Below are 27,767 nucleotides of genomic sequence, written 5' to 3' on the forward strand. Positions count from 1 at the left end.
GGAAAAGCATTTCTAGGACGCATGTCCTTAAGGCAGGACGAACAACTGCGTTCATATTCGTGTGCGGAAACAAAGAAATGTGGATGTGTATAAATGAAGCACATCAACAGCTTTCGATTTCAGTTCGTGTTGCGGATTCGAGCTGATCGGTTAAAGGCGTAGAAGTCTAATAGTGCAAAGTGTTATGTGAACTTAGGAAATTAAAGAAGATAGAAAAATTTCCTGAAAATTAATGGTAACCAAAAATTTGGATATTCCCATAATCAACCTGAGATGAGAAAGTGAAATAACTACGTATGTGTGTGCGGGTATGGAAAATATGGATTAAAATAAGAAATCATTATATGTTATATGATGAAGAATGAAAATAAAAAGTAAATTTCCAACTTTGGTGTGTGAAAAAATTTGAAACATTCCCTTCAATTTTCCTGCGTTCTTTGCTTTTGTATGTTTCTTCCTACAAAAAGAAACTAGAAGCAAATTGCAGCAGCCGTAAAATAATAGGAATAAAATCCATAAAATTACATACTACATTTACTGTTATATACACAAGTGAATATTTGATGAGCACATGCATACATGCGTGTACTTGCATGAGTATATGTGCCCTTTTGTATAACAACACAGGAAAAATATAAACATATGTACATGTACCTACATATACATATATTGTATATATAAATAACAAGTGTGAATTGTGTTTCGAATTTGTTTGTAACTAAAGTGGATTTTTCCTTTGTTTCGGGCATTTCTACATCACCGCGTATTTCGGATATGCGTGAAAGGCTGAGTGTGTGTGAGCAGTTATATTCACTCTCACAAATCATATGTGCGCCAAGTTGTATAACAATCAACACAGACGCTTTACTAAACGCTTAACATTAAAGCATACTTTTAGGCACTCGAACATTTCAAGCGGTAAACCTTTGGGCAAACAAAGCTAAAGAATTGATTGGGATATCAAAGTGTCGGAATTGTGCTCATTTGAGTAAATAAATATGGGAACCAGTTCAATAGAGACCTTTTATATTAAAGCATTAAATAATATATTAAAATATGTGTACCACTGCATTTGTGAATTATCCGAAATTCACTAGATCGTTATATGTATGTACAAACTTCGTTTAAACAAATTAAAATTATTTCTATGAGATTCACTAAAAACTCTTTGAAGAAATTCCCTTGATAATTAAAAGACGTACATTTTTCTGCCTTTATAATTTTATGTGGAACTATTTTGCTTGCGAACAAACTACTAGACGGGTATATTGTTGTTTCAAGAATTATCTCTTTTTATCTTACGAATATTATTTAGATTTGTAGCAATTAATGCGCAGAGAATCATAGACTTACTTAGCCTTTAACATAAACAACGACATTTTTAAAGCACAAAAGTTGTTGCATTATAAAATATCGTAGTCACAAAAAAACACAACAACCGTATTTTTTTCCTAAGACTTGAACAAACCAAATCATTAATAAACAGGAAAAAAGTGAACTTCGGTTGCACCGAAACTACAATACCCTTCACCAATGTAAAAGATTCCATTCAAGAACCTGATTTTGATTTTTAGTCAGTTCTATAGCAGTTATATTCTATGTTGGTCTGACTTCTGCGGATATTGTAAAGTTGCCTTAGACAATAATCTACTTAAATTTTGTAAAGACATATATTTTCAAGTGAAAAAGTTTTCCATACAAGAACTAGATTTTGATCGTTCAATTTGTATGACAGATATATACTATAATAGTCCGATATCGGACAATCCGCCAAATGATCAGCTTCTTGGTGAGAAAGGGACGGGTACAAAATTTCTTATCAATAACGGACGGACAAATGTAATGACTAAATAGACTAAGTTCGTCACGTTGATCATCTATATACATACATATATGCTTTATTGGGTCTCTGACGTTTCCTTTTGGGTCTTAGAAAGTTCGTGCCAAACCTAAAATACACTGTTCAGAGTATACAAATACTGTGTCTGATAAAATATAAAACAAGAAAAATGTTAACTTCGGCTGCATCGAAACTAATATACCCTTCACAGATTACATTGGTGCCTTAGATAATAATCTATACCAAATTTGGTGAAGATACGTTGTCAAATGTGAAAGTTTTCCATACAAGAACTTGATTCCGATCGTTCAGTTTGTATGGTAGCTATATAGTTAACCGATCTGACCAATTTCTTCGGAGATTACATTGTTGCCTTAGAAAATAATCTGTACCAAATTTGGTGAAGATACATTGTCAAATGTGAAAGTTTTCCTTACAAGAACTTGATTCCGATCGTTCAGTTTATATGGCAGCTATATGTTATAGTGGTCCGATATCGGCCGTTCCGACAAATGAGCAGCTGCTTGAAGAGAAAATGACGTTTCCAAAATTTCAAAAGGATATCTTAAAAACTGAGGGACTAGTTCGTATATATACAGACAGACGGACAGACAGACAGACGGACATGGCTAAATCGACTCAGCCGACGCTTCCTTCTGGGTGTTACAAACTTCGTGACAAACTTAATATACCCTGTTCAGGGTATAAACATAATAAGGTGACTTTTGAATTAAATATATCCCTAAAAGCGCAGGCGAAATAAAATTACCGCAAATATCTCGCTGCATATCAATTGCCCTAAATTATAGTTTGTGTTTTATTTTTCGCATATCTGCCTTACAATGTAGTTCTTGTGAATTGAACGTTATAATTACCCTATTTATAAATTGTTCAATTCGTTGTATTATGTGCGTGTAATTAATGAAGACACGGACAACATTCCATCTCTTTAGCCGGTTCGGTTTTCAGTGCTTTATTCAGCTATAAATGTCTGAAGTAGGATAAGTGAAAAAAGCGAAAATATATAAAAATAATTTTTTTTTTAAAACATCTTTAGGCTATTAAATGGCTGTAAATAACAAAGTGTTATATAAAAATATTCTTTGCAAATTCATACTAAGTATGTAAGCAATATTATCGAAAGCAGATAATATTTATGAAGTGCGAAATTCTATACACTGCAGAAAGCTGTTGTTAACTAGAAACAAAAAATGTTATCAATAACTGCACAAGAAAGTTTGCAACACTTGCGGCATAAGCCGATGTGGATACTTTTTCTGCTGATTTTCTTCGTTATTGCATTGGATAAGACTGCAACCGCGACGACCGAAAATGAACAAACAACAACACCAGAACCAGGTATGCGAATTAGAAAATAATTTAATAGAACTCAAAGCTTATTCGATGTAAATAGATATTTTATTTTAATTATATTTAACACTTATACACTGAGCTTATATCTACAGCGTCTACCAATAGGGAAGACGTGATGTTAACGGCTCCGCCATGTTTGTTTCCGGATTTGTGTCGAATGTTTTCGGTGTGTTCAGTAAGGTTTGCTATTTCATTGTGTCACGTTTCACTTTGATACAACGCTTAGAAATTATCCCAGAAAAAGGGCTTAATGGCTTCGTCAACAAACAAAATTGTCGCTATTGGAATGAGTCCAATTGTCATAAGTTTCAGAAAAAGTAATTACATCCCCAAAAATTAACTGTTTGGTGCGGATTGTGGTATGGCGGCAAATCCATGCTTCAAATCCATCCATCCGGCTTATTTCTTTCATGATTCACGATTAAACATGGACACATTGCGTGCAAAGCGCGTCAAGATCATGTGATTTAACGCCTCTAGATTAATTTTTCTAGGATTATGTTAAAATGAAATGTATATGCCAGTCAAACAGCAACGCTGGAGAAGGTCGAAGACAACACACTACAGCCGAAATGCTGCGCCTTGTCATTTGATGTGTTGGCCGACATTTTTTTCCAATCATAAATGGCATACAATTATCTGCATAACAAAATTTTTGACCAAATTTGAGTGTTTTATTTCATTTTAACATCACATCGTTCTTGTTGGTAGATACCTTATGTGTATTCGTACGGTTTGCCAAGAGATGGCTCAACTTTATTATTATTCCATAGTTCCAATATTCCCAACATGTGTTTGAGAGCTAACGTCCTTGTGGATATTTCGCAGTATCTGTCATTGATTTAAAGTACTATAAACAACAGTAATTTTTTTTTGTTTCATATTTGAAAAATTAACAAAGTGCAAGAAATTTTTTTACTCTCAGCTCAGCGGCAACATAATTATCATACCATTTGGTTACAATCTACTCACAGATAGCATAACTATCTTCGCTCTTTTCGAAGATCTAACTATTAAAGAATGTAGTATTCATGGACTGAGAACCTGTTTACCATTTGACTTTGTTACCATTAATTTTGCTAAAATAAAGCTTTTTATGAACTCTAAGCAATGAAAGCTATAACGAACTCGGTTTTTATAATAATTAGATTTGATATCAAACTGATTTCTTGCAAATTGTCTCTATATCTGTCTAAACGTTTTCGTGACAACTTGACGCCATTGGATTGAAACTTTGCAGGAGGGAACCGAAATCACAGCAGCACCAGAGGGTAGCCATTTACATTTTCTGGCTTTCGTAATGCTTAACTCACCGGTTCTACGGATTTTTATATCACGATTATATCACGGTGGAATAACTATAAGAATGAAAAAATACTGCAAAGATTACTTATTCTTTGTATTAATATTCCTTGATTATGTAGAAAAAATATTCTGCGCGGATGTAAAAACAAAATTAACACAATTCATATGCAGGTACAAAGCAGTAGTTCAGGCAGTATTCCATTTTTGTTCATTACTTTTGTTAAATTAATTTTAAGCGGGTGAGTTCTAATTTTTGAGATGGTACCATTGCACTAAGTTACAATCAGAGAAGAGGCGTATTCATAACCGTATTTATAGTTCAAAGGAATTTAAAATACCGTAACCCGAAATATGAATAAACAAAGATAAACAACATTGAGAAAATTAGATAATATGATGGCGCGCCGTAATTTTTGTGGTTTGCATTCGAATTCACATACTCTACTACCCATACAAGAACAACACTGAAATTTAATATGATGGCACGGCTAGGAATTTGCGCTCTCACGCAATTTGTTTTCTAGTTGTGTGCGTGCGCTCATGCGTTTACATTTCGTGTGCCATGAATGCGTAAATCACTCAAAATGAAATTAATATATTAATATACGATAGACGATAGACGAAGGGTAAATGTACAACTTGTGACTATCGACCAAACAACGGAAAAAACGATAAAGTTATTATTTATGAAAAAATACTCGGTATTAAGAATTATTAAATTATACAAATTATTATAATGTTAACTTTATTTGAGCTAACCATTTTATTTACTGACAGAAAGTACATGATGTGTCCATCTTTACAAAGTGGCGCAGAAACAAAATTTCACAAATTTATTTTCTAGCGGTACTGTCTTTTGAGATGCAGTTACGACCATAATTAGCAAACCAGTGTTTGGCCTCTGAATTCAACAAACCAATATTTAAACGCTGACTATAATGTGGCAGATTTACCGTAACTCTTACCTAGCTATTTCTTTACATCAACGGTGTCTTTCTCCATCAGGAAAATATGTCTTAGCAAAATACAAATTTCGCTTTTTATATTTTTACAACATGTCGTCACAGAGTATAAGAGTTTTGCTCACCTAACGGTTGTTTGTACTATCACCTAAAACTAATACCGGGTTTTCCAATAGAGATTATATGACTTCTAGGTGTCGTTTCGGCCATTTTTAAAATGCCATGGATCTGTATTTTTTTCCATTGTATTTCGTAATGCTTACAATTTCATCATGGAAAGATATACACAAGAACAACGTTTACAACTTATTTAATTTTTTTTAGCAAAATAATCGTTTTCCAATTGCAACATTTGCGCTTTTCCACACACAACACACACAATTTTATTGGGGCCAAGGGGTATTAATTTGAGGACGACACAAATTTTGAAGAATAAATTAAGAATTTTAAAATTATGAACAAAGTCTTACTATTTTTTGCTCATAGTAGTATATTAAGAACTTAATTTTATCGATTGTACTTCACATTAAATAAAAAACATTTTGTCACCTAAAATGCAAAATAACGTATCATCAAAAAATTCGGAATTGAGTATCTTATTGATTACGATTCACTACGTCAAATTACATACATAATATTACATATGTCCAACATTTTCAGGTTCTGCGCTCATATATGAACCCATTTTAACCAATATTACAATTTGTTTCCCTCTTGTTCCATTTTATTTTGTGTTTCATTCACGCCACTGTAAATTTTCGAAAATGTTGTTACGTTATTTTGCATTTTAGGTGACGATTTGTGTTTAATTAACAACTACTTTTTTTTTGTTTTAACAAATCATATCACTTGGGAAACCGTGTATATACAGGATAATTTTGACGAGTTGAAATCCGGGTGACTGTCTGTCCGTCCATCTGTGCAAGCCGTAACCACAGTAAAAAATATCTTGATGAAACTTGGTACTCATATTTCTCCATGTAACGGTTTTGTTTAAAATTGCGATAAATCATGCCTCATTGACATTAAATTTTATACTCGAGAGGGTTTTATAGAAACAGGTTTCAAAATTGAACGATGTACCAAAATCGAAATTGATCGTCTAGGAGTCGGTTTACCGAGTTGAACTATATTTTGTATATAAGATTGCCCTTACATCACTATTTTACAGTGCCAAAATGGGCGAAATCTCACCACAACAACGCCTACTTTCCATTTAACACAATTTTAAATTCGATCTCTCACTTTCCAATATTCCAAGCAAGTACAATGAGTGTATCGGGATAAAAGCTTGCACGAAAAGTGCCTTTAAAGTGTGTCACCTTATGAATAAGTAATGTCCGATTTGGACCTTTAACTATCCAAATACCCAGAAACCTGCATGTGGTTCCCAGTATCTATTGTGAACTTTTTACCAAAAGTATAGAAATTCGAAAAGAACCCTTCTAGTATGCCTGGGTTGAATCGGATAAATTTTTGCCTTACCCACATATACTATATATACTTAAAATAAAGATTTTCAGTCAATATGAGAGTTATCTTCATAAGTTTGAGAGATGGTGTTTTTCCAATAACACTATATCTTTGTACATAAAATTCATAAGGTATCTGGTAAAAACTTGACCTATCCCCCATGTAACTATTACCCCCATGTAACTATTACCAGAATTTCCAAGCATCCGGTTGACTTTACTCCTTACATATAATGGTAATGGTATTTGAGGTTCATTAAACTCAGAAAGCATCATTTTCGTTTAATATTAAGTGGTAATGAAATAAATAGATAAAATGGGTTCTACCCCTATCTTCAATATAACTAACATAGATTTCCCCACTTCCGATTGTGTTTATACTGTATACATCGGTCAATATGTAAGATATCTTAGCAAAATTAACTGAACGTTCAATATTAGATATACTATAATTTAATGACAGAAATATGTGTAATTGGCCTACGAATTACCCCAACTCGCATTAAGGAGGTACTCTCATCTGAACGCATACATTTTACCACTTTTTAGGGAAATTTTTTTTATTACAACAAAATTCAATCATTTTAATTTTTTAATATATTTTTATTTGTATTTTGAAATGTACAAAAAAATTTTTTTTTTCGTTTTTTACATTTTTAATATATATATTTTTTTAAATCAAAGTAGTCCCCAACAAAAAAAAGTAGTTCACTGGTCATGGTGATAGCGGCTGTTCATGTTGTCTGAAATAAAAAAATCGAATGGATTATTATTCAGTAGCTCTGCGGCTATCGTCCCTACCAAATATAATCAATTTCATTAAAAAAATGTCGAATCTTCAAAAAAATGAAAATCACTAAAAGTGCGTTCACGAAAATCTTGATTTTTTTCGTTAAAAATCGTTTTAATAAAAGCTATTTTGAAAATATTTTCGAAAATACGGTAAAATAGGAACCAATGATGATAGCGGAATAAAACTTTACAAAAATACGGTATTTTCGGATAATGGGTATAAAACGATAACTGTATATGGAAATGCCTTAAAAAAAAATAGCTATAGTAGTTTCCGAGATATGTACAAAAAACTTAGTAGGGGGCGGGGCCACGCCCACTTTTCCAAAACAATTAAATTTAATGCGATAAACTTTATATCTTTAATCGGTCGTGGCAGTGGGTGATTTGGCCCATCTTCGAATTCTTTTTTTCATCATGATAAATGACTTGCACGGTTTCAGAAAAATGATCACTTTGTATATCCCTATTCTGACTCTTTAGTTTTAGGACTTACAAACAACCGTTATGTGAACAAAACTATAATACTCTCGTAAGCAACATTGTTGCGAGAGTATAAAAATGTCGAACTTCAAACAAAAGTCACGAAAATCTTGTTTTTTTCGTTAAAAGTCGTTTTAAAAAAATATGAAAATATTTTCGAAAATAAACAATTCTGGTAGGGACGATAACTATAAATGAGTAGAAGAACATATGTAAATTTTAAAGCAATCGGTTGGATACTTTTTTTAGGAAAATGACAGTTACAGAAAATGATGATTCGAGGAAAATGCGTTTAAGACAGTAAAACAGGTAGGCAGTCGCTTGCGACACGTCGGCGACTATGAGCTGTAACTTATCAAATACTATGAATTTCGGTCTGAATTTTTCACAGCATGTTTTCAATAGGTTTTACTCTCAAAATATAACAAAAAAATCGATTTTTCGAAGTGATTACATGAGAATACCCCTTAACTACAAATAGTGATGTTATTATATTTTATTGTGACAAACCTTAGGCAGAATATGTCGGTCAGTGTGTGAGTTATATGTATGAGTATACTTGAGCAAAGTCAAAAATTGGCCCAGATCTTGGTCCAAATCTCATATCGCCAATATAATTCTATTGTTGACGTTTTCCACATAAACTCAATATATTTAATGTAACGTCTTCGGTTGAGTTTCTGTCACATATATCTCATTTGAGGATGATTGTTCAAATATTTTTGAACACGCTGAATGCTGAAGCAATACAAAGCATACATACTTATTACATAAGTAAGCAAACATTTGAAGTTATATGCATTTATGTACATGCAATACGCATGCTTACATAAGTAAATGTATGCATTGTTAAAATAGTGTTTCTAAAATCCGAGTGACTGCCCGTCTATCCGTCCGTGCAAGTTGTAACTTGAGTTAAAATTGAGATATCTTGATGAAGCTTGGTGTGTGGGTTCCTTAGTACAAAAAATATTTCGAGTTCGTAGATGGGCGTAATCGGACCACTGCCACCTCCACAAAACGCCATTAACCAAAAACACATAAAGTGGCATAACTAAGCACTTAATTAAGATACTCGTATAAAACTGTTATTTAGTACAGAGGATCGCAGTAAGTGGTACCTGTGGGGAAAATTTTTTGAAAAAGTGAGCTTGGCCGCGACCCTATAAAACTAATATCAGGATTTTTTCGAATTCGGCTGACTTTACTCTATATGATTAGTCTTTTAGTATGTGGTATGTTAATAGTATGTGATATTAAGAAAAATAGATAAAGTCGGGTCGATACTACCCCAACTCCCATATACTACTATACATATACAGGGTTTGTCCGAAAAGCAATAGGACTGATTTCCTTCCGCCGCGACTATACTTCGGACGTGCGCGCACTTACTGGATTCGGTAGAGAGCGTTCCTAGCTAACGAACGAGCGGCTGGTCAGTTGTCTCCGAGCACCTGGACAGTCAGGATAAACATTTTCGCGCGACGTTTTTCTGTGAGTGTTGCAAGCCGAAAACGCAGCGTTCGTTAGAGCAGAAGTACGCGAATAAATTCTGTGTGAAACTCGGTAAATCTGCGACAAAGACAGATGATCAAGCAGTCTAAGCCAGCTGTTGCTTTAGCAAGTAGTGGTGTGTTTCGGTGGCACCAGACGTTTTTGGAAGGCCGGGAAGAGGTCGCTGATGAAGACTATGCTGAGAGACCTACGATTTCGACAAACACAGGCAATGGGACTCGTGTGCGCAAAGTTTTGAACTCAAACCGTCGACTAAGTATTCGTTTAATTGCAAAGATGTTAAATTTATCAATATCTGTGGTTCATGACATTGTGACCAAGCACTTGAACATGCACAAGGTGTGCGCGAATATGGTAACAAAAGTGCTCACTAACGACCAGAAATTACGGCCTTTCTTGTGAACCGCTACCTAAACAAGGCTTGCATCCCAACGCTCCGCAGCCGCCCTATAGCCCAGGTGTGTACCCACCGGACTTTTTTGTTTCCTTGCCTGAAAAGGCCGATGAAAGGCAAGCATTTTGAGACGACAGAGGGGATCCAAGCAGCATGTACCTCAGCTCTCAAGGCTATTCCGGAGAAACCCCAAAAAAAAAATCATAAAAACAAGTAAAACCCCTAACTTTGGTTTCACCAAAGCTAGAATACCCTTCAACAAATGAAGAAGTTTCCATATAAGAACTTGATTTTAATCGTTATATATACATACATACCATACATACATATTTTATAAGACGTTTCCTTCTAGGCGTTACAAGTATCGTGCCAAACTTAATATACCCTGTTCAAGGAATTAAAAAAATAGAGCGTTTCACACTGATTTAAAATTTTTTAATTAATTTAGCAAAACAAAATGAAGTGAGTCTGTCTAGAAGAAGATTCTTTGGCATTTATTTTTTGAATACTGCCTCTTTCAAATGATGGCCGCGGCTACGTCTTAGATGGTTCATTCTTCTTCTTTACTGGCGTAGACACCGCTTACGCGATTATAGCCGAGTTAACAACAGCGCCAGTCGTTTCTTCTTTTCGCTACGTGGCGCCAATTGGATATTCCAAGCGAAGCCAGGTCCTTCTCCACCTGGTCCTTCCAACGGAGTGGATGTCTTCCTCTTCCTCTGCTTCCCCCGGCGGGTACTGCGTCGAATACTTTCAGAGCTGGAGTGTTTTCGTCCATTCGGACAACATGACCTAGCCAGCGTAGCCGCTATCTTTAAATTCGCTGAACTATGTTAATGTCGTCGTATATCTTATACAGCTCATGGTTCCATCGAATGCGATATTTGTCGTGGCCAACGCGCAAAGGACTATAAATGTTTCGCAGAAATTTTCTCTCGAAAACTTGCAAAGTCGACTCATCAATTGTTGTCATCGTCCAAGCCTCTGCATCATATAGCAGGACGGGAATAATGAGTGACTTGTAGAGTTTGGTTTTTGTTCGTCAAGAGAGGACTTTACTCCTCAATTGCCTACTCAGTCCGAAGTAGCACCTGTTGGCAAGAGTTATCCTGCCTTGGATTTCCATGCTGACATTGTTGTTGCTGTTGATGCTGGTTTCAAGATAGACGAAATTATCTACAACTTCGAAGTTATGACTGTCAACAGTGACGCGGGTGCCTAGTCGCGAAAGCGGCGACTGTTTGTTTGAAGACAGGAGATATTTCGTCCTGCCGTTATTCACGGCCAGACCCATTTGCTTTGCTTCCTTGTCTAGTCTGGAGGAAGCAAAACTAACGGCGCGGGTGTTGAGGCCGATGATATCAATATCAAGATTGTACCTGTTCGATTAAGTTCTGCAGCTCGAATTATTTTCTCCAGCAGCAGATTGAAGAAGTCGCACGATAGGGAGTCGCCTTGTCTGAAACCTCGTTTGGTATCGAACGGCTCGGAGAGTTCCTTCTCGATCCTGACGGAGCTTTTGGTGTTGCTCAACGTCAGTTTACACAGCCGTATTAGTTTTGCGGGGGAAATTCAGACATCGCGGCATAAAGGCAGCTCCTTTTCGTGCTGTCGAAAGCAGCTTTGAAATCGACGAAGAGGTGGTGTGTATCGGCTCTTCTTTCACGGGTCTTTTCCAAGATTTGGCGCATGGTGAATATCTGGTCGGTTGTTGATTTTCCAGGTCTGAAGCCACACTGATAAGGTCCAATCAGTTTGTTGACGGTGGGCTTTAATCTTTCACACAATACGCTCGATAGAACCTTATATGCGATGTTGAGGAGACTTATCCCACGGTAGTTGGCGCAGATTGTGGGGTCTCCCTTTTTGTGGATTGGGCATAGCACACTTAAATTCCAATCGTTGGGCATGCTTTCGTCCGACCATATTTTACAAAGAAGCTGATGCATGCTCCTTATCAGTTCTTCGCCGCCGTGTTTGAATAGCTCGGCCGGCAATCCACCGGCCTCTGCCGCTTTGTTGTTCTTAAGGCGGATAATTGCTATTCGAACTTTTTCATGGTCGGGCAATGGAATGTCTGCTCCATTGTCATCGATTGGGGAATCGAGTTCGTCTTCTCCTGGCGTTGTACTTTCACTGCCATTCAGCAGGCTGGAGTAGTGTTCCCTCCATAATTTTAGTATGCTTTGGGCATCGCACTAGATCACTTTTGGGGGTTCTACAAGAGTATGTTCCGGTCTTGAAACCTTCTGTTAGCCGCCGCATCTTTTCGTAGAATTTTCGAGCATTACCCCTGTCGGCCAGCTTGTCAAGCTCTTCATACTCACGCATTTCGGCCTCTTTCTTTTTCTGTCTGCAAATGCGTTTCGCTTCCCTCTTCAACTCTCGGTATCTATCCCATCCCGCACGTGTTGTGGTCGATAGTAAAGTTGCGAAGGAGACAGTCTGTTTTCTCTCCGCTGCGACACAGCACTCCTTGTCGTACCAGCTGTCATTTTGCATTCTCCGAAAACCAATGGTTTCGGTTGCAGCTGTACGTAAGGAGTTTGAAATGCCGTCCCACAGTTCCCTTATACCGAGTTGTTGACGAGTGCTCTCAGAGAGCAGGAGTGCAAGCCGAGTAGAAAATCGTTCTGCTGTCTGTTGTGATTTCAGCTTTTCGACGTCGAACCTTCCATGTGTTTGTTGACGTGCCTCTTTTACTGCACAGAGGTGGGTGCGAATCTTGGTTGCAACAAGATAGTGGTCCGAGTCGATGTTAGGACCTCGGAGCGCATGCACATCTAAAACACTGGAGACGTGTCTTCCATCTATCATAACATGATCGATCTGGTTGCTGGTTTTTCGATCTGGAGAAAGCCAGGTGGCTTGATGAATTTTCTTATGCTCGAATCTCGTACTACAGGTAACCATATTTCGAGCCCCGGCGAAGTCGATCAGCCTCCATCCATTTGGGGATGTTTTGTCGTGGAGGCTGATTTTACCGACCGTGGTGCCAAAGGTACCTTCTTTGCCCACCCTGGCGTTAAAGTCCCCAAGCACGATTTTGATATCGTGGCGGGGGCAGCTCTCATAGGTGCGCTCCAAGCGCTCATACATAGATGGCATTTTTGGTCACATCGTCCTTTTCTTCCGTCGATGCGTGAGCGCAAATCAACAATATGTTGAAGAACTTCGCTTTGATGTGGACTGTGGCCAGACGTTCATCCACCGGGGTGAATGACAGTACTTGGCGACGAAGTCTCTCTTCCACCACGAATCCCACACTAAATTTGCGTTCTTCTATATGACCACTGTAGTAAATGCCACAAGGACCTACTCGCCTCAGTGCTTGTCCCGTCCATCGCATTTCTTGGACGGCGGTGATGTCAGCCTTCACTCTAACGAGGACAACAACCAGCTATGCAGCGGCACCTTCCCAATTAAAGGACCGGACATTTCAGGTGCATGCCCTCAAATCATAGTCCTTATTTCGTTTGCCATGGTCGTCATCAGAAGGAGGGTCTCTCACCCGAGGCTTTCGTTAGTTTTCATTGGTACTGTTTTTTACGTGGCGAGTCCCAAACCCAGCGCACAACCCTGTAGAGGGGATGTTTCGCCTTCTCACTTTAGCTCGCCTTCAAACGGATGTTCTTAGGCTACCCAGAGGATACTTGGTCAAAGACCGGAAGTCGCGAGCTGCTTGAGTGAACTTCTACACATGAATTCATTCTCCAGATGGTTCATCCGTTGAGTTAAATTTTCGATGGCTCGTTCGAGCATTTCGACTGCTAACTGGCGAAGTACATACGAGATGTTTTGTTTTAAAACCTGAATCGAAGCGGGATTGTCCACATAGTTTTTAGACTTTACATATCCCGACAGGAAAAAGTCTAACGGTTTGATATCACACGACCCAATTGATTTGCCCAAAACGTTAAATTATCTGTTCACCGAAATGATTTCTGAATAAGTTCCTTGATTGATGCGATGTGTGTGAAGTGGCGCCGTCTGGTTGAAACCAAAAGTTGCCGAAATCACGAGCTGCAATTATAGGCATCAAATAGTCGATTATTATGGCTCGATAAAGTTCTCACCGACATCATTTTTGCAGATACATGGATCGATGATTCCACCCTCCTACAAATCACACCAAACTGTTGTGTTTTCCGGATGAAATGGCAGCCCTTGAATTTTTTAGGTTGCTCTTCGTCCCGAATGCAGCAATTTTGTTTCTTTGCATACCCATTAAACCATAAATGGGCCACCTCGCTGAATAAAATTGGTTCGAAAACGTCGGATCTTCTTGGGAAGATCGAGCGGCTTCAATTTTTGCACAGACTGTATTTTTTAAGCATAAAATGCGCTAAGTCGTTCCAAACGTCAGTCTGAGTTGCTGCGAACGGCGCGAATTCACTCTCCATGGTCTTCGATACTATTTAGAAAATAAAAATTAACACGTAAGAAAAGGCTAAGTTCGGGTGCAACCGAACATTTTATACTCTTGCAACTTGCTGGAATCAAAGCCAGCGAAATGCCTTCGTAAACGTCATGACGTATGTAAAACGTCAATCAAAGGATTGGAATCTAAGCAATTTTATACATACTTACACCATATATAACTTATACACCGACCTAAATATATATTTGTCATAAGATTTGTTAGAAAAACCAAAACCATTATACTTAGTCATTATACAAAATCAGCCGGATGTTGAAAACCCTGGAAATGGTTATATGGGGGCTTGGTCAAGTTTTCGCCAAATTGTATCTATTTTAGGCACAATGATATACTGTTATGAGTAAAATACGTTCTGAAATTTTTACTGAGATAACTCAAATATTGAATATATCCAGCATAAAGTCACCAGGAAGTTCGAAAATCTGTATATTAGATATATGGGGCTCAGGGAAGTATTTACCTGATTCCACCCATTTTGGATACACAGAATTACTACTGCAGGAAAAGGATTCTGTCTGAATTTCTATTGCATATCTCACACATTGACCGATATTTTCGAACAAAAGTGAACTATAGGTACTGACGTCCACATATTCGGTACCTAGGGTCTTGAACAGTTTTGGTTAGATTTGAACAATTTTTTGTTACAACTATACACTATAGAGCATTATTCGTGCAAAGTTTAATCCCATTATATTAATTGCTTCTTGGTTTGTGTACTGGAAAGTAAATGAATCAAGTTGAATTTAAAATTGTGCTATATGAGAAGTAGGCGTGGTTATTGTTCGAGTTCACTCATTTACACAGAGTGACATAGGAATATGAAAAGAAAGCCACTGGCCAAATTTTGTCGAAATCGGTTAGTCGGGTTCCGAGATATGGGATTTCACCAAAAAGTGGGCGGTGCCACACCCGTTGTCCAATTTCTACCTTGGTCTCTATATAACCTTGTCATACTATCCCGGCGGAAATTTTTTACGTTTCTGGCCCATTTAGTTATTGATTTTAGTAGTTTTTAACAGTACTGTTATATGGGGAGTGAGCGAGGTTTTCATCCAATTTGATCTATATTCTCACTATCGGTAGGAGTTCTTTTAATATTCCTGCTGGGCAAATTTGGTCGTTGTAGCTTTAGTGGTTTAGGAGATATGCACATTAAACATATTAGGAGGCGGGACCACGACCACTTTTTCAAAATTTTGTATCCACAGGTGCCCCTTGCTACTGCAATCCCCTGTGCCAAATTACAGTTTTATATCTTAGTTTAGTCCTTAGTTATGACACTTTATAGGTTTTCGGTTACTGGCGATTTGTGGGCGTGGCAGTCGTCCGACTTCGGCCATCTATGAACTTGAATTTTTTTTATACGAAGAAATTTATGTACCAAATTTCAACAAGATATCTCAAACAACAAAACTATAATTGTCTGTAGCAACTGGTTGCAAGAGTATAAAAATTGAGTAAGCTAGCTATACTTTCTGTGTGTCTGATATTTGAAAGAGAAAATTATATAATGTATCCGTATCAGTGTCTGAAACATTCACCCACCTCTTGCTAAAAAAATGCTATAATTTTCATACTTATAGTACGTTATACTGTACTTTTGGCATAACTTGAAAATACACAATTTCAGACACATATATTTTTCATTTAAAAAATAGTGACATATATATACATATCTTTAAAACAGAGGCAAAATTGTTTTTTTTCTGTTTCGTGATTCGTCACCTAAGTGTACCTCGTTTCACACATCTTTGGAGATTGTAATGTGGGCATTGCAGCAGAGGTCTTATATGTATTATAAAGGACATTAGTCCACATGCATCAAAAAGTAATATGCATATATCTCTTCATGTGCATACATATCTGTGTAGTCTAGGAAATAAACTGTTTTACACAAGTAATACAAAAAGGTATTCAAATTTCAGCCCCACTATCCCTTTTTGTAACTTTGATTCAATAGAAACCACTTAACCTAATTTTTTAATTTAACACACCTCATAAACCGTATAAAGAGCAGGAGATTCTTGTTTTAAATGCAGCATAACATTTGCAAGTAGTAGAGGATCTCTAGTGGTTTTACTTCACTCAAAGGCAAGTGTTTAAGCGTTTCAACATTGACACTCGAAGCTAATCGTTGGTACTTCGGTTAATTGCACTTTGGTTCTACATTTCAATTAAGTGCCAATGAGAACAATATTACAATACTTTATACATTGTATCGTGTTATTTTATTCTACATGTAAAAAGTGGCATTTTAAACTAAGATTTCTTTGAACTTTTTTACAGATGCTTCACCGGGCTGTAAGGCGCCTGATATACGCTTTACAGTCATACGACCGGAAACAACCACTGAACAACCGTATGCGAAATTCGAGACAACTCAGATTTATTTGCCAGAGGACTTTACAACGTCCGATGCAGAGTTCGTTGAAAGGATTAATATTGATCTGACCGCCCGTCAGCCTGGCGTCAAAGACAATAAGATGAGCGCTATCGTTAATCCCTACCAAGTCGATCTGGATGACCAGCACGGCCTGGCAGGGGTGCACGGTGCTGATGACACACTCGCCGCCATCGATGACGAGGAAGACGAGGCGGAAGACTCCGAAGATGGCACACCCAAACGGAACCAGAATCGGAAATTAAACAAGAAGCGGCGTTCTGGATCAGGACGTCGTCGCCGTATCGAAAACGAAAATGGACAAACACGCGGTCGTGGCAGCCGATACAAGCGTCAGGTGATCCATCATGATCCTGACGCCTCTTCCGATACGGACAAATGGGGCGGTAGTAAATTAGCTGCTGAAGGCGATGTTTACTATGTGCATATTGATGACATACTGGAGTCGGGTACACCCAACGCCGAACTCAGATTAAAGTTGCATAAATTGAAGCATAAAACGAAAGCAAAGAATTCCACATGCACTGACGTCGGAAACAAAGAGCAGTGCAAGCAAGCTTTAGCGAAGAAGAAAAAGAAAAAGGCAAGCTCCAACAACTTATCGAAGCAGGTAGTAGAGAACAAACAGATGCAAACCAAAGAACCCAATGCTAAACATCATCGTAGACGAGGTGATAGTCACGAAGAAAAACGAGGTGAACAGCGAATGCTGAATGGAGAGCTAAACCCGAGTTCACGTTATCGACGCGCTGCCTCAGGAGCATTGAAGCAGAAAACTGATATGACAGCGAGTGCTTCAGGCAGCTACAACGATTTGGTAGCGAATGTAAATGCGGCAGAAAATAGCGACTTGGAAACGATAAGAATTGGACGGGACCATAACAAAACTATCAAAAATATATTTAATAAAATAACTGACGAGCAGCTGCTGGACGATAGCGATGTGCCGGCGGTGTATGGCAATGAGACGGGCGCAGAGGCGCTGCAGCGCGTCAAACGCAAGTCCGGCAAGACAACCGGCGCATTGAGTCGTCCCAAAGGCGGCGGAGATTCTAGCTCAAAAACAACAAGTCGCAAAGATAAAGGTAAGCCAATTAGTCATGAATCATCCCACTCTAATTTAAGTGCATTTTGAGAAGCATACATTTTTCATCCCTAGTTCATAAGTGTCCTTTAAACCGAAAAAAGTGTATCAATGGTTACTCATTTAATATAGAATTTATGCGGAAGTATTACAGAAATGACATCGAAACTATTTTTCAGCTCTTAAAACCTTCTTTTTAGGCAAATCGTTAGTTTTGAAATAAAACTTAATTGATTTTGGTATTCATGGCGGCTTTCTGATATGATTAAAGAAAGTGGCGATCACTTTGAGAGCGGTTGAACAGACAAGCGTTCAACGGTAGTGGAGAATATTTATCGTTGCCGACGACTCTATATGTACATATACTTTCCATTAAAACATTGTATTAAATTAAAAATTACTCTTACTGCTTACTTTGAAGCAAATATTTCGTTTGTTTTCTCATATTGCGAAAAGTTCATAGTATTCCAAATTTGTATTACTTTCCACTTTAAAATTTAAATAAATTTTGTACTTTTACATAGGTATTTACGATGAAGAAGGAGGTTATTCTCCCGTACATCCCGATGAAACCGATGAAGAAGAGGAGGAGGATGAAGAGGAAGAAATTGACATTCAACAGCAATTCACTGAAGTATCTGAAATACGTTTCCCGGGCGAAATTGGACCATTGGGCGATAGAAGATTGTGTAAAATACGTTGCGTCAAAGGAAAATGGGTTGGTCCATTATGCGCCACTAATGAGGAGGGTAAGTGGTGAAAAGGCCAACAAAGCAACATTCACTCACACAGCTACATCAAAGTATCGAAAACATCATGGACATTACCAACTCGAATAACGTTACAGCAAATACACAAATCATTAAGCAATATAAACATACATACTTAGCAGTTAACACGTGGGAGCATAAGTAGATAACATACATTCATATACAATATACATATGTTCCAATAATAACACATTTTCACAATAAAAATATTTATACGCACTTTAAAGAGAATTTAAGGTAAAGAATTCAAAGAAAATAAAAAAACAACCACATGTATACCCACAAAGATTCTAAACCATTTAATATTATATGCGATTAAACAAATATATATGCGTACATATAAGCATAATTGTAGCAAATACAGCATTTAACAACATACATACATACTTATAATTCAACAACTTACATAAATACATAGAAACATACCTATTTACAACTGCAGTAGATGGAATAATGCGATGGAAACCAAATAAAAATGTTTTATGAGTACACTGACCATGCACACGTTTTGTTTTAATTTTTCAACGATAAACCTCATATTCATACATACCTATATACTTATTGCAAAACTCTGATATATGTACATATGCTCACTTGGCTCCTACATTCAGCAACATACATACATACATATGTGTTTTTTCTATAAAAGTCTGAAGCAGTTCACTCAATATGTAATTTATTTTGTAAAATTTCTCACAAATTTGTAACCCATTCCTGCAGACGATAATGGAAATGTGAAATTTCAGCCTCTGTACAAGAGTTGCCATGTGAATCGAATTCCGCCGCATTTGCTATTGAGCTATCGAAACATTTCAGTGGTAAGTTGAGAACAATATCCGCAATACACAAGGACATAGTGCAAATGAAAGTGTTCTTTGGCACATTTTCAACTGTCGGAATGTTATTTTTACATATACATATACAAACATACACACGTCTGACTCTTACGCTCATTCGCAACCATTTATGGGGCATTTCAGAAATTTTTCACAGTTTCGAATGTTTGAAAGTGCAAAGATTTGCAATTAGTATTGCTCAATGAACATATTCACACACAATATACATGTATACTTATTTATTAGAATTTATTCATTGTTAAAAGCTTTTGAGCGAAAATTACTTAGTATACTCTATGTCAACTTGATTAATTAAGCAAAGTGGGAAATCATAACATTTTTGAATAATATTAAAATCTCTTCAAACTCTTTTGCTTATATTTGCACTCACCCTATATATGAACTTTTTATCCACACCATATCTTTATCACTCGCTACTTCTTCTATATATATATATGTATATATGTATGTATATAAATGTTGATTCATTGTATGTACTTTTTGTTATTTCTAATAAGCACGCTCCGATTTTATCTCACCCATTATAAGTACGTTCTTGCGTTAGTCTTGCGTATTGAGCGCAAACCAAAATTTCCTTTTCGTCTTATTTAATTTTCTTTCTTGCAGACCCCGATACCGTCCATAAGAGGGTCGCGTCGCAATCGAACTTCCAAATCGACTTTTATTTCCAATACACAAATTGTGAGTTTTAACGTCTTAAAACATTTCGAGTGAATCGTTGCAAAACGCCTATTCTACACTCGCATCTTCCGCATGCTTCCCGCTACTCAATGGCTCAATGGCCGTACATGGCAGCGAGTCACGTGTGCTCATGTGTCTTGCGTGACCACTGTGTGTGTACGAGTTGAGCTTGGAAAAGGCTGTTAAGCATTAATGAGCACCCTTGTAGTGAAATGAAAGTACTTTAAGTAGATTGCCTGCATTGGGAGGGTACAATGTAGATGATGCTTGCATTTGGTAATGAATAATACTATTAGTTTAGCTTTGCTTTTGGACGACTTTTTTGATAGCTGACAGCACAAAGCACTTCATCTCACTTAACATTTTTCAAGGTCGCCGCTTAAATAAATAGACCTGCGCCCTCAGACACCCAAGAGTTCAACATCGTGCCGAGGTGCTTAGGGCTCTCTTTATTGACTTATAATAAAAGTTTACACTTGTACGAAAGTTCGCACTATATCTTTTACTTTTCTTTAATTATATAACTTTTGTGATAAGAATTATTAGTGGTTGACATAATTTGAGGTAGCTAATGCAAAGTATTATAGCAAAAAAGAGCTTACTCTGTGATTAACGCCGCATAAACGACGAAAACTTTTGCGAAAAACACAATAAATTCAGGGAGTATTTTTTATGCCGATTTGGAAGCGGTACTTACCCACATTATTTTCATTTTTAAAAATAAACTTACATATGGATATTCAGGTTTTAAACTTCTAAGGTCTGAGTAAAATTAATTAATAGGTGGCTTGTTCCATTTGACGAAATATTTCTACATACTTAATTATAATTAGTAACTTATAGGAGAAAATGTATGTATGTCAACCACTGATTTTTATTGAAAATTTAGATGCCCAAAATTTTCACAACAGAATAAAGCACCAAACACTGACACAATAATCAATTACCGAGTATGCTTTTCTGTCACATAAACACCTGCAACACTGTCTCGTAAGCCATCCTGTTTGGCTATCGTTTGTAATTTGCATTTTGGCTCGTATTTTTGCTCATCTCTATATCTTTTTTCTCTCTATCTGTCTGCGCCTGTTACTTTTTGTGCTATATTCTTCAACTTTATAAAATGAATGATAAAACGACAACATTTCTACTACATACTTCTAATGATAAACCCTGTATATTATAAAAACAAAATGCAATTTGTCAAATCATTCGCCACTCTCAGAATGTTGGCTGGGACTTGCCACATGGACACTCATTACAGGCTCGCTGTAAAGATCTAGGCATGTATAAGCTTCTTGGCGAATCTCGAGTGCTCTGCTCAAACGGGCTATGGGCACCGCGTATGCCCTCCTGTGTGCCCACAACATTACTTACCAATTTCTCCGATGACAGCGCGCCCTCCATTCGCATTAAGGTTTCCAATGGTTCGGGTGCATTTGAGCCATCCGGCGTACTGGCGGTACTGCCACAGAGTTCGATCTTACTAGATTGTATGTATCCACGGGTGCGTGGCATCCCCGATTGGACATGGACAAGTTGGTACAGGCAGTATATAACAGGTAAGTAAAAATGTATACATAGGTATACGTGTAAGGAATATCAAACGTTTAATTCTTTTTAGGAACTTCATTGAGCTATTCTAGAAATTTTAGTTTTTTTTTATTGTTTTTCTAATATTATATTTGACGACCTTTGTCCTTTTTTAGGCTGGTCTCATGAAGACAAAAATTTACGATATCGCTTGACAATTAAGGACATACAAAACAGTGATTCGGGTACATTTACCTGCACGTCACCACGGGGCTTAACCAATAGCATTGCAATTGTTGTGACCACCTCGACATGTCCGCAGCTACCAGAACCGGTGTCGCCGCTCACGCTACGCTTGGAGGGTAATAAGCTCGGACAGCGCGCCATGTATCGCTGCCCTCCAGGCTATCGCATAGATGGTGTTGCGAATGCAACGTGCTTAGCCTCGGGTAATTGGTCATCGCCGCCGCCCACTTGTCAGGCTGTGCAGTGTCCCCGTTTGGCGTTAGACGATCCACATTTGAGTTTGATCGAGCTAAATACGTCGGCGTGGGGGCGGGCGATGTTCAAATGCCAATGGGGCTTCAAGCTGACCGGCCCGCCGAGACTGGACTGTGAGCCGACGGGCGTGTGGAGTGGCCCAGTACCGCGTTGTAAAGGTGAGTAATTGTCACAAAGTGTTTAAAAACCTTTGACTTTTCAAAGACGAAGGTGAACTTTTTGAAATCTATATATTTTGCAAAATTTAATTTAGCTTTTATTTATTCCACTAAAGAAGCGACGGGTACCACGCGTGTAAGCATACACATCTAATATATAGTATGTAGTATTGAGGGGATTAGGTAGCTAAGTCAGCTATAAAGTACACAGTCTTCACCGAAAGTTAGTCTGCGTAAATTGTAAAGAACTGTGCGTTCCGAGAAATGGAAGCAACAAATTTGTTGTCTAAAGGCAACCTTCCTTAAAGGAACCTTTAATTTATCATTTAATCCGAAATTGTCTGGCGCTCTTTTTCTTTTAGAATACTACTATAGGAACAATTTTTAAAAATTTAGTTTGGTCAATTTTGAGCCATCTTAGAGGTTCTCGCTTAAATTAATTAGCTAATATAACGGCATTCAGTTTATAAAGTATAGCATCACATTTGTACATAATTTGTCGATAAATAAAAAAAATTGGGGGCAACTAAACAAACCTGTGGGTAATGAGTGACTTAAGTCCAAAATTTAGTTGAATGAAACCAAAAAGTATTTGAAATGGGTTTTTAATGAGACTCGTATTTATCAATCTATATTTTCATGTAATTTATAAATGACCGGGAGGGTAAAGTTTTTAAGTAAGAAGGGTTATTTAAAAAGGCCACAGACATCAATTTATTGGCAAAGAAACACAAAAGCCGAAACACAAACGCGCAGCGACATTGATTCCTGCCTACACGTCAAAGGAACCAACTCAAAAAAAAAAACAGAAGCACTGCCGAGTAGGGACTGCTGTTGGCGTTGTCAGCATCATGCAAAGTACGAGAATAATTGAATTCTTTATTGACAACTCAAACAGGCAACGCGAGCGGTGGATGCTGTTCAACAAGAAATAACTAGCGTCAACGTCAGCAGTGTTGAAAGTTGGAAGGCGACAAAAACCATTTTACTCGTACCACATTTTCACTTTACTTAACGCGGCCAAGAGCTTAATGTTTTCCATTTGTGATTACCCTTTTTGTTATTGTTATTTTTGGTTGTTTTTTAGTTCTGCTGTAGACATGTATTTTTTTTTTTTTGCAGTATAGTTGTAAGCCACTTTTCCCTCATTGTTTTGATGCGTTTTTGTTCGTTTTTTTTTGTTCAAATTGCAACATACATATTTCACTGCATCATCGTCATCTGCTCTCTTTCTTCTCGCTTTGCTCTATCTTGCACTCGTCAACCCCATCATCTACCCCATCAAAATGAAAAATCACGCGCATGAAAAATTTATAATGAAACAGCCATCCAATGTTCGACGCCGGTGGCGCCGCTAAATGGACGCATAGGCGGCACAAATCTCAACCAGCGCCGCCTGACTGTGGGCGCTTTGGTCACATTCAGTTGCAATGAGGGACACACGCTGGTCGGCGAGCCGAGCATCATTTGCACCGAAACTGGACTCTGGTCACATCCGCCACCATTTTGTAAGTAATACCGCTAGCAGTAAAACAATAACCAAACCAATCAAACCAAAAAGAATGGTGTTAAATTGAAAATGTAGAAGAGACGCGAATCTGTTCACACTCACTCAATACTCACACGCATACACAAACACGCACACACACATAGACCTATGTATGCAACCGTTAACCTTAAAGTACACATGCAAAGCTTAGTGGCGTTGTGTGTGCGTGTGTGTGTATGTGTTAAAAATAATTGGCAGAAAAAAGGCAAAATATAAGAATTACGAACAGGCGAAAAGGACGCTCAATATAAGCACAGTTGGGCGGTTCAAAGGAAAATTGGCCATTTACTATTCCAATTCGCTATTTCTCTTCAAAAATTTTAAACACCAAACAGCTGACAATTCAACCATCAACTAATGAACCATAATAAAAAGCCGATTACTCGTCCATATGTTTGTACTCACTATACGAATTTGCATATGTACATACAAACATATGTATGTGTGTTCTTAAGTTAGCTCAGTATGAATATACCTGATCAGATTCATTTAGGCATCAACTTCATTCTCATTGCTTTGTACAAATCTGTGTATCTTTTTCTGCTCTTGCTCTCCCGCCGTCATCTACTCCATCGACTGTGCAGGCAAATCGCAATGCCCCTATCCCGGCGATCCGCCAAATGGTTTAATAGCGCCGCTCAAATTCAATTACGATTCCGGCGATTATCTGAGCGTCCAGTGTCGGCCCGGTTTTGTGCAGTACAGCGAGAATGGTCCGCCAGAGCGTCCAAAATGTCAACCGGATGGAAATTGGTCCGGACCGGTTCCCAAGTGCCGCAGCTATGAGGAAGTGTAGCTAATCAAAATGGCGGACATGATGATGCCGGAATCATCTGACGAGTCCACACAACTCCATCACCCACACGAAAACAGCATGCTTCGTTACTAGCAACACAAGCAAGAGCTTCATGTAGAGGTACAGGGCAGAGACATAACACCAAACAAATGAATACATACATATGTATGTATGGCCATAATAACAGCGCACCAGGAATAAATAGGCGGACAAATTTATGGCGACCCAAACAGCAGCACATACACGCACACACATCGTATTATGTATGGAATAGTGTAACTTAGGGTAAATGGTTGGGACATATACGATGCACACACATACACAGCCACATACATGCATGGTACATTAGCAGCTATGCAAATATCCACAAATAAGTATTTGAAAATCTCGAAACTACTCTGCAGGAAATGTAGTACCAACTGTTAGTTTCTTTAATGCTTACTGTTTTATATGTTCATGGTATGTAAGACTATACAAGTTTTTACGAGCATCTTCAAGCCATTCGTCCAGACATCTGGTCTTAGTAAACTTACTAATTCCATTAACATAACCGGTTTCCACGAAAACAAAAAACAACAAATAAATATAGATTAAATAAATAGGATTTGAATTTTGATTTTTTGTTTTGTATCCGAAAAAAGCCGAACCAAAATTTTTAAATTATTTAACAACATCATAATATAACTTAATCCAAGTCTGAATTTCGTTTCTTTGCAATAGCTGCTTTTCAAAACGTTGCAACTGGGTTCATATTTCGTAAATTGTTTGATCACACTGCTTACAATACCCATTGATCCATTGATGAAAGCAGTTAACCAAAATATATGTTTAACATATACCAAACAGATAATTACATAATGTAAACAACTATAATACAAAAACTGATTTATTCCATTGTTTTATTGGTCATAAGTGCTCATTAACCTAATTCATGTTCCTAGTAGGAATAGAGAAAATACGATTTTATAAGATCGCATCATCTATCTGACATATTTAAAACTTGAATTTCATGTGCGATTTTGAGATTCAATTTTGAACTCAATCGGTTGTTAAATATTGAAGCCCAGCGCCACTTTCGGTCATAATTTAGGTCTGTATAGTCTATTTTATGTGATTCAAATATGCATTCAGATCGATTCTAAACACCAGGCTTCTGCCCACTTGACGAATCGGAAATACAACCTAAGCTACCCAAGTTTGATTCACGTCCGTATTTGAAGTAATACTTTCTGTTGTTTATAATGTGTACATATGTATAATGACTAACACGTGTGGAGGATGTCATTTAAATTTAGTTTTCAAACTCCAATATTCGTTGCACTAGGCTTCCTAAACGAATTAAAAAATCGTTTTGCAAATATCATACTTAATAATAGAATGGAATTCATCGACAACACAATTTTCGAATTAAAACGTTTTTTTTATAATTATTACCGGATATTAAAAATTTTAGATTATTTTTTTAAATTTCCTGCAGGGTACAAATTTTTTCCGAAATACAGCAAAAATACTCATACAATTATTGATCTGTAAAAGTTTATATTACAATTGGTCTGTTCTACAACAATTATGCATACAGTTATGAATTGTAAGATTATTTGTTGTGTACTGACCATTCAAAACAACAAAACAAAAAATTTATAATACTTCAGTGAGCGGGATTATGCCATTAAAAAAAAAATCAAATCTTAAAATGTATCTGTGTATTTGTAAAAAACTGAGCGTTTTGGGCAGAGAAAATGTTAATTCTTACAAAGAAACAATTTACTGCTCCAGTGTATTAAAGAGGATAATATTTATTAGGATAAGCGTTGTTAAATTTAAATTAAAAGATACTAAAAACTTATATTAAAAACGGATAATTGCTGATATATTTACAACATTTTAAATCGTATAATAACAGAAAAAGAAAAATATATATGTACAAGTATATTGATTTGGAATATATCTAATGTCACATTTGTGATGTGCGGACAGCTTTTCATTAACAGGCCACAAGGCGGGTATTGCATATAGTATTATGTCCCTTATATTGTATAATAAGATTAAATTGCAAACCAAATTTCCAACTAATGAAATGCCTATCAAACGAAGGGAAAGCGGAAACTTTAAAGCTCTAATAAATTTGTTCGATTAAAGGAATATTTTTCAATTTATGAAATCATAGTTATGTATGCATGCCTCAATGATGATGCACCCAACTGTATGGTAAACTCTCTATTTACTCAAACTTGAAATGAATTAAAACCCAAATGAAATTGCAAACTTTCACTTCGAAATTAATTAATTTGCTGTTTCTTGAATAATATAAGCAATAATGCTTTACTAAATAAGAGCATTATTGCTATAAGCCTCCTAAATGCATACAAATAAAAACACCATTCGTATATACAAATATACTTATAATATATATGCCCATAAATAAGTAACAAAACTTCCACATGTTGCTTATGAGTGCTGTAAGTAGACCACATACTCGTATTTCAGCTAATTGAACTTAAAACTGCACAACTTAGTAAGTTTTCTTTTCTCTCAAATATTAAAATATTCTATAAATAAATACCTACTTATGTACACATATACGTATACATATATATAACAGTTAAATTGTCCAAATAAAACCAAAACCAATTGTATTGTATAATATATTTAAGCTTATTTATGTATGTAAGTGAGTATTAGTGAAATTTAAGCGAAAACGGCGAAGAATCGTACAAGTTTGTGATCATTTAAAGGCAAAATATTTAAAAAAGTAATAACAATGTATTGTAATAGAAAGACAAAATGAATTATAGCGAAACGAATATATATTGAAAATAAAGTGCATATCTGAGGAAAGTGAAAGGAGAATTCGGAACG

General features: G+C 36.9%; 1 protein-coding gene and 1 long non-coding RNA gene across 10 annotated transcripts in view; one reads left to right on the forward strand and one right to left on the reverse strand.

The window, feature by feature from the left end:
• LOC126756058 (uncharacterized) overlaps window positions 1-8,321 on the reverse strand; it is a 147,567-nt gene extending 139,246 nt beyond the window's left edge. Inside the window, exon 1 of the long non-coding RNA XR_007666543.1 lies at window positions 8,287-8,321. This is a non-coding gene — a long non-coding RNA (uncharacterized LOC126756058). The remainder of the gene's footprint in view (window positions 1-8,286) is intronic.
• Window positions 105-27,758, forward strand: LOC126756043 (locomotion-related protein Hikaru genki). Of its 9 annotated transcripts, none has more exons than XM_050468844.1 (10): window positions 110-308; window positions 2,898-3,199; window positions 16,868-18,067; window positions 18,591-18,815; window positions 19,557-19,654; window positions 20,300-20,374; window positions 21,597-21,933; window positions 22,081-22,563; window positions 23,889-24,071; window positions 24,697-27,758. In XM_050468844.1, exons 2-10 carry the CDS (start codon window positions 3,052-3,054, stop codon window positions 24,906-24,908), a joined length of 2,961 nt encoding a protein of 986 aa, XP_050324801.1. In that variant the 5' UTR covers window positions 110-308; window positions 2,898-3,051; the 3' UTR covers window positions 24,909-27,758. The 9 variants fall into 9 exon arrangements, with proteins under 9 accessions (XP_050324810.1, XP_050324808.1, XP_050324809.1 ...); XM_050468847.1 differs by having other exon boundaries at window positions 3,025-3,199; XM_050468846.1 differs by having other exon boundaries at window positions 110-294.
• The last annotated feature ends 9 nt before the right edge of the window (window positions 27,759-27,767 follow it).

The sequence above is a fragment of the Bactrocera neohumeralis genome, chromosome 4 (genome assembly GCF_024586455.1).
Source record: "Bactrocera neohumeralis isolate Rockhampton chromosome 4, APGP_CSIRO_Bneo_wtdbg2-racon-allhic-juicebox.fasta_v2, whole genome shotgun sequence".
NCBI lineage: Eukaryota > Metazoa > Arthropoda > Insecta > Diptera > Tephritidae > Bactrocera > Bactrocera neohumeralis.

Coding starts and splice junctions, on each gene's coding strand:
- LOC126756043 (XM_050468844.1), top strand. CDS start 3,052: ATGTTATCAATAACTGCACAAGAAAGTTTGCAACACTTGCGGCATAAG. Junction 18,068..18,590: donor AACAAGTCGCAAAGATAAAG/GTAAGCCAATTA, acceptor ACTTTTACATAG/GTATTTACGATGAAGAAGGA. Junction 18,816..19,556: donor ATGCGCCACTAATGAGGAGG/GTAAGTGGTGAA, acceptor CCATTCCTGCAG/ACGATAATGGAAATGTGAAA.